The 10,884-nt window shown below is 41.4% G+C and overlaps 1 protein-coding gene across 1 annotated transcript; it reads right to left on the bottom strand.

Moving 5' to 3' along the window:
• Positions 1-231: 231 nt before the first annotated feature.
• On the bottom strand, positions 232-9,408 carry rab1ab (RAB1A, member RAS oncogene family b). Its single transcript, XM_080450481.1, has 6 exons — positions 8,979-9,408; positions 3,550-3,622; positions 3,265-3,360; positions 2,751-2,846; positions 1,695-1,826; positions 232-1,432 (listed from the first exon to the last, which is right to left on the bottom strand). The coding sequence occupies exons 1-6, from the start codon at positions 8,990-8,992 to the stop codon at positions 1,232-1,234; spliced, it is 612 nt and encodes a 203-aa protein (XP_080306607.1). The 5' UTR covers positions 8,993-9,408; the 3' UTR covers positions 232-1,231.
• Between the last annotated feature and the right edge of the window lie 1,476 nt (positions 9,409-10,884).

The following is a 10,884-nucleotide window of genomic DNA, read 5'->3' as shown; positions in this document are numbered from 1 at the left end:
TCCCAGGATTCATTTTAAGCTGAATTCAAACACCTTTATTATGAAAAAAAAAGGAGAACATAGTGTTTGCAAATATATATGCGCAATTCTGTACTGAGATTACACAAGCATACTGGCCAATTGTCATACAGACTATACTGTAAGATACTGGCACAGTACAATTGCCATATAAATGTAGAATAAATAAAAACGTTTTCTTTCACGTATCTCACCAAGAATTGCAGACTGGTCTTTCTGGTTCATAGGTCTGGTAGTACAATATTTATTTTTTTCAGTTTAAATGTTACATGTTCCGCAACAAACTGACAGTTGTCTTCAGCCACAAATTGAATGCAGAAATAAGACTAAGACCCCGATAATGAATTGAGATCACTACATAACAGACAAATCAGATTTTACATTTATATATTTATATATATACATAATGTATATGTACATATATATTTTTTTCCACTATTTTGATGCTGGACAGTGACACACTGTTGTGCAGGAGTTGGCAAGAAAAAGAAATAAAAAAATGAGAAATAAAATAAAAATGGGACAGACCTAGACATGCTGATACAAACAGCAAAACTAACCCTTTAAGGAACAGGGAAACAAAATCTAAATAAAAACCCAAATAAAAGTGGTACGTACATACAAACATAACAAATTCAGGTCATATATCAACCCTGCTGTAGGAATGCAGTGAAATAGACACATCTTCACACCACACACACACACACACACACACACGCACGCACGCACACAGACAGTTCTCATTCACCTGCATACAGGACTGTTTAACAAGGGGAACCAATCTAAATCCACTGTCTCTGAGCAAGTTCTTTTGGGGGCGGGGCATTATGGTGTGAGACACTGCAAGACCTCCAGATAGATAGAGGGCGGAGTTAATGAATGACATGATCATATTTTTTTGTGATCAATTACCAGGGAAACCAGCGAGGAAGGAGCCATGTTTTTTTTCTCTATTGTTTTGGTAGTGTGGCTACAGTATGTACAGTACAAATACAGGCAACTTCATTTTATTGGTTGTTTTTTTCTTGTTTTACTAACACACTCACATACATACATGTTCAGTATCACTTTCTCCCCTCTCTTCTGTCTCTCTCTCCTCTGCAGTTGGGCCTTTGTTTGGGAGGGGTTGGAGATGAGAGTGCTTGAGGTGGAGAGGCTGATCGGTCCTCAAAAAGGGCTAAAGTTGATGAGCCTATGGGGGGGGTCTGAGTGTTCAGCAGCAACCTCCGGAAGAAGGCTTGACGGTGGTTCCAGGGGTGATCTTAACATTGGACTTCTCGTTGCCACCTGCCGTGGCCCCGGGACCCATCCTCTTCTTGATCTCAGCAGCCATGGTCATGAAGGCCTGCTCCACATTGGTGGCATTCTTGGCACTGGTTTCCAAGAACGGGATGCCCAGGGAGTCTGCAAACTCCTGAGGAGAGGAAGAGGTAAAGTGAGTGGGTGTTAAGACAAGTCTGGGGGGGGGGGGGGGGGGGGAGTATTGTAGTGGTGAGAAGGAGTAGAGGAGAGAAGAGCCAGGGTTGGGTCAGACAAAGCAGGATAAAGTAAAGCTGGGCTGAAGTGGAAGTGTGTTCATTTATCTCTGAAGGTGTAAAAATGGACCAGGACCAGCTCCAGATTTTACTGTGTATAGACACGGCACTTCTCTGGGCCAACCTGCCCAGGGCCTTTACCTTGGCTGTTGTGTAATCCACCACCTTCTTTGTTGTCAGGTCACATTTATTCCCCACCAACAGCTTGTTGACATTTTCACTGGCATAGCGGTCGATTTCTTGTAGCCATTGTTTGACATTGTTGAAAGACTCCTGAGACAAAGTGGATGCAGAAACATTTAGAAAACATGTCATGTCTTAACACATTGACTGCCAATCGCGTAGATCTACGCGAACCTATTTAAAGCTGCCACGTGCCAATCGCGTAGATCTACGCGATCCACGTCCGTTTCCGGTAGCACCACCGGAAACGGAATTATTCGGGTTCCGTTTTTTTCAATCGTATCCGCTTCCTGTCTGGGATCCTGTCTAAAAGTCGTTTTTCTCGGTTGCTGTTTTTCTCCTCGCTGATCACTGTTTAGCGTTCACCGCTGTATCTTCAAGATGGCGGATCGTAAGGGGACGCGGTCTTCACTGCTCGTTTCACACAAATGCCCTGTGTGTTTAGAACCAAATGAACGCGCACTTTTATCGTATTTAGCAAGGTCTGTGGCGACATGAAAAAAACAAAAAAACAACAATAAAACGCTGGCACTGGTGAGTAAATTATGATATTAACCTCTGGCATGGAATGTGTTAAAGAAGCATACTGGTGAGCTGGCATGTTTAACCCACTGACTTAGCGCAGGTACACACTGTAGGACTTTTACAGCGGTCGGGGAGTCATCTGATCGAGCATTTCACACTGCACAAGTCTCTTTCTTGAAATCGTCCGTCATATATCGTTGTGGTTTTCACACTATACGATTGATCGCCGACAAGGGATCACACACACTGCAGGATATTTCACAGGACTCAACGCCGAGAGTAGAGCCCTGCAACAGCAGCAGGATCCCGCAGTACCCGCAGGTTCCGGCGCAAATCTTGCAGGCAGTATTTAAATAGTATTAAATAATATTAAATAATATTTTTAAGTTACATTATCATTGCATTTTTCATGCATTGCATAGAATGCATTTATCTGAAAGGTCTTTAGATAAGCAGGCAATGTGATGATGTTGGTGCTGCTGAACTGACCTGGTCTGTGACATCGTACACTACGATGATACCGTGAGCGCCTCTGTAGTAGCTGGATGTGATCGTACGAAACCTCTCCTGACCCGCTGTGTCCCACTACAAACATGAGAAACAGTCGTTTGTTCAGATAGATGTACTTTGAAGCGTGCAGCACAAAGCAGAGAGAAACACTTGCACAAATGAATAGTGAACAAACCACATCGGCTTCAAAATCAATGTATTATGATATTTGGAATCCCTCACCTACCAGAAACAAGGGGAATTTAATTTATCATATTTTGACTGATTTATTCTAGTTAAATGATTATGTATTCCAAGTGCACAATAATAAAGCCAGAGTACTCAACATGACAGCTTTAATAGAAGTTTGGCAGTAGGTTACCGTTTGTAACGATAATGAATAAACATGTTATTATTGTCCACTCACTAAAATCTATCCATAAGCAAACTGCCACTGGAATAAAGCAAAGTCAAACACAAAGTGAAAACGTGTGTTGTGTGTGCGTTTACTTACGATCTGAAGTTTGATGGTCTTTCCATCTAATTCTATGGTTCGTATTTTGAAGTCCACACCGATAGTGCTAATGTAGCTTTCTGTGTACGTGTCATCCTGGGGGTGGGAGAGAGGACAGGAAGAGAGAACCAGCATGTAAAACATTGCTCTGACATCCTATTTCCTGCTTGCCTTCACTTCCTTTGAGAGCCAACGGCTCATCAGTGACACCGGTCAATATTATCTTTCTTTCATGAAATCTCTATCTAAGCAGGCCACTCACTGCTGTGTTATAGCCAGACTTACTGCAAATCGGAGTAGAAGGCAAGATTTTCCAACGCCAGAGTCACCAATGAGGAGCAGCTTGAATAAATAGTCACTGTGGAGAGAGAGAGACATCAGTTAGACCAATAAATGAAATAATACTTGACCCATAAAAGGCCTTTTCACAGGTTCTAAAATGTAGTTGAAAACGTGAAAACTATGGTTACAGTAGTACCCCAAAATATATATTATGAAAGCTATGACCGTGGTTAAATATATTATTTTATAAATGTATAAGGTTTCATCTATTTGGATTCTGTATCTTAGTATATTTGTTGTGGTGGTTGTCATGCATAGCAGGGAGGAATGTGTTTCTCTGTGTGAATCATTCATGTCAGTGTTGGTTAAACTCATGGAAGTGCTGTCGGACAAGTCACACTCACAGTAAGAGAGGAACCCTCTCTTACCTGCACTTTAGGTCCCAAGTCACAAGACAAGTCTGTCGTGACACTTTAACTTTCAGTTTACAGTTTGTCAAGGTTGCATGGCATAGATGCCTAGCAGTTACAGAACAAGTACAATCAATATATCCCTGACCAAAACACTGACTGAAGTCCTTCTTCAGTCGTCTCTCTGGGTTAGGGTTAGAATGCCAGCTATAAGGTATATAATGTATTTATTTTAGCAAATGCAACTGTCAGGACAATGACAATGCTGTGCTCAGCAACATTTCCACAAGGGAAGTACAGGTCAGTTGCAGAGGCCAGGAGCTCATGTGATTAGTTGTATGAAACCAACAGAAGTAGGAGGAATGGGCGAAAGTATTAGGAGGAAGAGAAAAAAGAGAATTAAAACCTAAATATTGCCTTCCACATGCAACTGCAGTGCTATGGTGGGTGAGTGGTTAGTGTTGCATCGCTTCAATAAGATCATGGGTTCGATCCAACTATGGCCTTTCTGTGCGGAGTTTGATCTGCCCATGTTTATCAAAACACATCACATACAGTTGGATGCTCCTGTAACTGGTCCCTGGTTGCCAGAGAATGGCTGCCCACTGCTCTTTACGGTTAGGATTAGGATGGGTTCAATGCAGAGGTTAAATGTGTGAATGTACTTAGAAATAAATATACTGTACTTAATTATTCAATTAAACAAAAAGGTTATAGAATAATCGCGAAGAAGACAGTCAGTTGCAAGTTACCCTATTTGCAATAATATATTAGCTCTACAGAATGAGTATCACTCCACTGCAGGTATAATACTGGACCTATTTGACCCCGCATGGGAAATTACATTTTCAGCTTCAACCAGCTGATTGCTGCCCAAGTGGTCAGGCTTGAGTGCAGGGTGGGGGGGGGGGGCGGTTAGGGGTTAAGTGTCTTGCTCAGGGACACCTCGCCAGGGCTGGGAATCGAACCTGGGACCTTCTGTTTCCCAGGCGGCCTCTCTGCCCATTCAGCCATGGCCGCTCTAAGGTATGATTTACAGAGGTCCTATCAGCCTGATGTATGTTTAATGAGCTGGTCGAGTGGTTGTTGTTGATTGCGTCACGCTTGCTGGTATTCATTTTAAGATCTGGATTTAGAATACCCTTACAGATATGAGTATGTCGCTCAAACTGTAATGCGCACACCCACAGATGCATGTAAGCACAGTACATGTTACACACAGTCAAAATGTGGAGGAAAAGGTGTGGGCTGCCTGAAATATGAGCTCGAATTTGCCTTACCTAGTCCCTGCTACTGACCTGCACATCAAAAGGACCATAGCAGCATTCTGACATGTTTAGCCCATTGACTACAACTCACACAGTGTACTTGACATTACTGCATTCTACATTATAACGGCACATTCCAAGGCAAGGCTCACAAACCAAGGCTCAACTGGTTTGACCAACAGACTGACATTTTAGGGTACAGTAGTGTGTAATACCCTACATTCCATTCCAAGTCCACCTACAGTTCTGATTGGATGAATATGAATGACATGCTAATGCTCCCACGAGTAGTCCAGCAAGTCCACAACTTAAAAATAGGTCAATAAACAAAGATACAAATATGCCATAACTGGGCCATGATCCAGAATTCCTGATCCATGGGCCAGAGAAGCATGTACACAAAAAGTTTAAAACACAGACATTAACAAAACCGAGTTTCCCTTGAGGATTACACAAAACCTTTATCCCAAGTTCCCAACTCCACTCTGATTCTAACATTCAAACCTCCCCTATGTTAGGAACAAATATGAGTACAGTGAACAGTCACATTTGTACCAATGTGTACAAGACTCAGTCAGAAATGGTAGGCCGCAGGAAGGAGAGACTGTTCTTATTTGGAATGACCTAGACCCAGGTACCAGTCACACACATCAGTTACACTGTCTGATAGACTAGGATTGGGCACCAGTGTCAAAGAAGTTCCTCACAAACATAATTCAAAATGCAAGCAAACCGTCACCCAACAAAATCTCTGCCATTTTCCACATATGAGAAACATGTCAGATCTGAGATCTCTGCAACAAAGAAATAAAGTTATTAAGATTTCAGCCCTTTCAGTTTAACGACCCCAAAATAATGTTTATGTCTATGGCAAAAGAAACAGAACTGAATTGGTGCAGTGTCCATCACTCACTCAAATGTCTGGTACACCAAAATGGTGTGGACAGAGGAAAAAGTGTCATTGTGCACAAGTGTTAGCTGAGCCTGGGTTGTTTCCTGCCTCCAAGAATTCACAATCTTCCCCCCTTTCCCATTGTAATAAAATTCAGTCATGCCCTCTTCGTTAAGCCCATGGCCCTGGACAATGGCCATCCCTGTGCAAGCCAGTCTGGCTACACATTGCTCAGGAGGATTCTGAGAAAGTACCAAAGTGGGAAAAGAAAAGAGAAGAGCTGCCAATGCCTATTTACTACCATTCCCCAAACACGGCTTTGTCTTTCTATTGACTACTATGGTATTCCGATTCAACAGAGAGATTATAAAAAGGAATTATAATATGCATATGCCATTGATATCTTGTATCTTGATAAGAGCACCTGCTAAATGCCTACATTGTAAATTCTAACGCATGTAAATAAGACATTCCTCAGTCAAGGAGACTGATGTTTATTAGTCTTGGCCCAAAACAAAAACATCTTTATCAAATCAACTCTAGGCATGGAATCAAATCAACTGTAGCATGGAATGGGTTACCTACAGACCTTAAGAGTAACGGTTCCTATGATTCTTTTATATCTTCCCCAAAGGGATGGTTAAAGCAGAGCACAGTCTGTGTCTAGAAGACTTGGTCTAAATGTATTGCAATGCATGGTTTCTTTGTCTAGCCTGGTGTCTTATTTATAGTTTTGCAATTTATATTGTTTCTGAATGGTTTTGCACTGACGCCCCCCTCCCCCCCACCTGTATTTCTCAGGTATCAAATCCCTACCCCTACTGCACACTTTCCCACAAGGACATTTTCCTGCACCTATGGGTGTTTGGACTTGCATGCACAAGGACACTTTTGGCACCTTTGGGGGCGTGAACTCAAGTGCAATTACACACATATAAATGACATCATGCAACACGACATAATTTGCACATACATGTGAAAGGACCGCAATGGAAATAAGCCGCTGGCTTTATGCGTCTGTCCTTTTGATAATGGTGTGACAATGTATATAAATTTACATGTTTAATTATCAATAAAGAGGTCAAGGTCTCTGACTTCCAATTGCTGGTGAAGGTACAGCCATAGTTTAAGTAGTAGAGACTCACTGAACATGCAAGTGCTATGCTAAAGTAGTCCATTTAGTATTACTAGATTGTGTAAAGAGTCATGACAATAGCAGAATTTGCTGAATTATAAACTCAGCATAGTGGTTTAGAACCGGTGGCTTTGATAGAGTTGTGAGATGTTCCAACTTAAGAGTCACAATCCAAGAGCAACTTAAACCCTCTATACTTATTAAACTGGACCGGGGGTCAGCTCTGTACTTGGTCTGCTCTTTTTTCCCTAGACACCAAAGCTCACAATGCTTTGCAGCGTGTCGTTAGCTTGTAGATCGTCTATTTATGGCAAACGTTCCCCCCAGAATAGGGATAAAATGTCTACGATTCAGGTAGTTAAAAGAGACATAACACATCCTGGGTTCTGAATTTATTGTTATTCTAAAAGTCCAAAAGAATCCACAATAATCAAAGTGGAAAAAAACAGCATTCTAAAATAAATGTGCAAGACAGGTCTCAGTTCACCATTTTTAATCTGACACGTTTCAGTGCAAGGCCTTCATCAGAGCAAGCAAGTTTCAAAAAAAATATTGTTATTCTATTGGTGATCAGAAAATTATTTTAAAGGCTATGCAACAGGTTGCAACCCTAATCCACACAATTCCACCTGAGACATATTCTACCTGGGAGAAATTCGACCCAACTTAATCTGTGAATGGAGAGTAAAGAGAAAGGGAGCCTTGGCAACAGCTAATGAGTTACTCAACATTACGGTGGTGAAACAGTAGGCTTGTCATATGGCATGTGACCAACACATGACTAAGACATCTAGAGATGGGGGTGGTTTGTTGTACAAGTTACTGTTCTATTTGACTCTAAAGCCATAGGAACTTCAATGAAATGTACAGCACCAGTCTACCTGGATATAAACAAATCAACACAATACATTAGTTTTTGTCCAATTAACCCTGGTGGTTGGTTGCTAGTGTGATGTAAATGGAACACACTCTCTACTGTGGCAATCATCAACAGGTTCCAGAGTGTAGGTCTAATTATATAGCAAAAACATTGGAATCCCAAGTAAATAACGCCAGTCACCACCAGCTACTTTGTCTAGCTATAGACCCTTTTTTCAATATTTCCAATAGGAACTAAACAAAAGAAAAGGATCCAAGATGAAACTGAATGCCACTACTGCTCCCCTTAAAGCTATGTCAAGTGAGAAAGGAAACACCAACCAACATAAACTACAGGAGATGATTATTACACCTACGGCCCAAACATTAACAAGTCAACATTATATCGAGATTCACGGTCACATTTGAAGTTGAATGAGAAACACTTCATGTCATGATTACATCAAAACGAGACTTGAGGTTAAAGGGCGACACTGTCAGTGTCCCACTAACAGCTGGCTATAAACACTGCAGAGGCACAGGCTATCACTGGTTAAAGCTCCAGCATAACGCTAAGTCAACTTTAAGCACAATTAAAGGCCACTTAAGTCGTGATGAAATGTGAGGAATGTGTGTGGTGGCACTGGCTAGGATAATGTCATATTGGCGACACCGGCAGACAGAAGGCTAACGTCAGCTGACGTTAGCCTCCTGTAGCTCCGCGGCGGCTAGCGTTAAGTGAGTCAGCTAAAGCTAATTTGATAGCAAACAAAGCTAACTAGCGGTTAGCTACGCTAGCCTCTGTTCTGTTGTCAGACATGGATAACGTGATGATGTGGAGATATTATTAACGATAAGCGTTTACTTACTATTCGGGATTCATCTTGGTCTCGTCGTGCGGTCAGATGCCGGCTCGTGAAAATGTCAAGTCCTTTAGATTTCCCCCTGGCTTCAAATAATAAAACACGGTCCCAAAGCAGAACCAGGGATAGCCTAAACGTACCAGCTTCTTCTTTAGTCAAAAACCCAAAATGGCTGCAACTCCAACCAGGAAATAGCTAACATTAGCTAGCTGGCTACTGGAAACAAAACAAGGGGGGGTGGAACTAACGCGTCGTGCTGTAGTCTAGGTTGACAGCTATACTATGTGTTGTCGGTAGCCAAACGTCCGTATATCTACCTATGTCGTGCGTTATTATGACCACGTTGAGTAACGGTAAGGACTAATGGGGGAAGGGGGGCGCTTGTCTTGTCTGTGTCTGCAACGTTTGACTGCAACAAGCCGCTGTCAAGCCCAGGGAAGGATGCAGTGTTGCCAGGTTCTGTGAGCGAAATAAGCAACCAGGTCTAGGAAAACAAGCCCAAAAGAGGCTACATGAGCACTTTATAAATTGATATGCGTCGGCTGTTTGAAAATAGCCAATCTGCTAGTTTCCAAAAACTCTTGCAATAAAATGTGGAACATTTAGAATATTGTTGAAACATTAAATAATGCACTGTTTTTTTAAGCAAGCCTAAATAAGCAAGTACACTTTAGAAACAAGCCCAAAACACTGCAATACCCGCAACTACCAATTTTTACAAGCAACTTTGCAGAAACATAAGCCAAAAGTCGCTTATAATAAGCCGACATGGCAACGCTGGAAGGATGACGTCATTTAGTGAGACGTGGCAAACAGGAGTCAGTAGGCTACAGCAGAGACCAGCCCAGTGGTACACACTGCATTCTCAACCTTTTTCATCAAGGACCCCCAATTTGATATGCATATTTAGGCCAGTGTTGTGTGGTTCTTTCTTTTCATGTCAAGGTCAAGGACCCTCAAATGTCTAATCAGCCACGGTCAGACCCTCCCTCATCTGAAAAGATGTTGTGCCTGGAAGGACCCACATAAGAGAAGATGTGCATTGTTACATTTTTTCAAAAATATAATTCCAAATTGTACAATATTTTTCAAAATGTTCACATTTTGAAAGATGAATTGAGAACCACTGTAGGTGTTTTTTTTTTTTTTTTACAAATTGCCCAAAGGATTAATGTGGTTAACATACATTTAAATTAAACTGTTAAATTGTGATATTATCAAACCAAAATAACAAACATATCAGACAGTCTACATATCACAAAAGGATATTCATGCATTTAATTGAGTTTGACCAGAAGCAGGGATAAAACATATCACATCAGATAAAAATGAATGACCAGAGGAGGGATATCAAAAGCAGAGGCAATCTCAACAATTCAAACCAGAATCTTCCCTAGTCATTTATTGCGTCATCGGTCAGCATGATGAATCATTATAAATCCTAGGATAAGACAGTAATCACAGGATGCATGACTGACAGGGTCATGTCAGTACTCGTACAAAGGTATCGAGACTATCAACAGCATGAGTCAGGTGACAGCATGAGTCAGGTAGCTAAGTTTCCTTTGCAACACTACTGACAAAGTCATTTGGAATTGAGTGCCCCCCCCCCCCCCAATAATTCCTATGAATAGACTTTTTTCACAGCAGCCTTTTCTGTCATGAAATAGTAGGGTAAAAACAGGTGTTACCAATGATACTAATTAATATAAGGTTCCATTCAAGGTCTCTTTTTAAAAAAGAGACCTTGAATTGTCAATATGGCATTGGCTGCTTGAAACAGTTAAAAAAGGCGCAGGAGTGGTAAGCCTGTCTGAGCCAAAGGCTCCATAATGTGTCTGTCTATACATGTTCATGTAAAATATTTAAAATATAAATTAAAGGGAAACAAAATACTTGTCTTGTGATACTG

This window comes from Gymnoscopelus braueri (assembly GCF_963280865.1).
Source record: "Gymnoscopelus braueri genome assembly, chromosome: 14".
Lineage (NCBI taxonomy): Eukaryota > Metazoa > Chordata > Actinopteri > Myctophiformes > Myctophidae > Gymnoscopelus > Gymnoscopelus braueri.
Note: the sequence above shows the minus strand (reverse complement) of the source record. Positions and strands in the feature narration are given on the sequence as shown.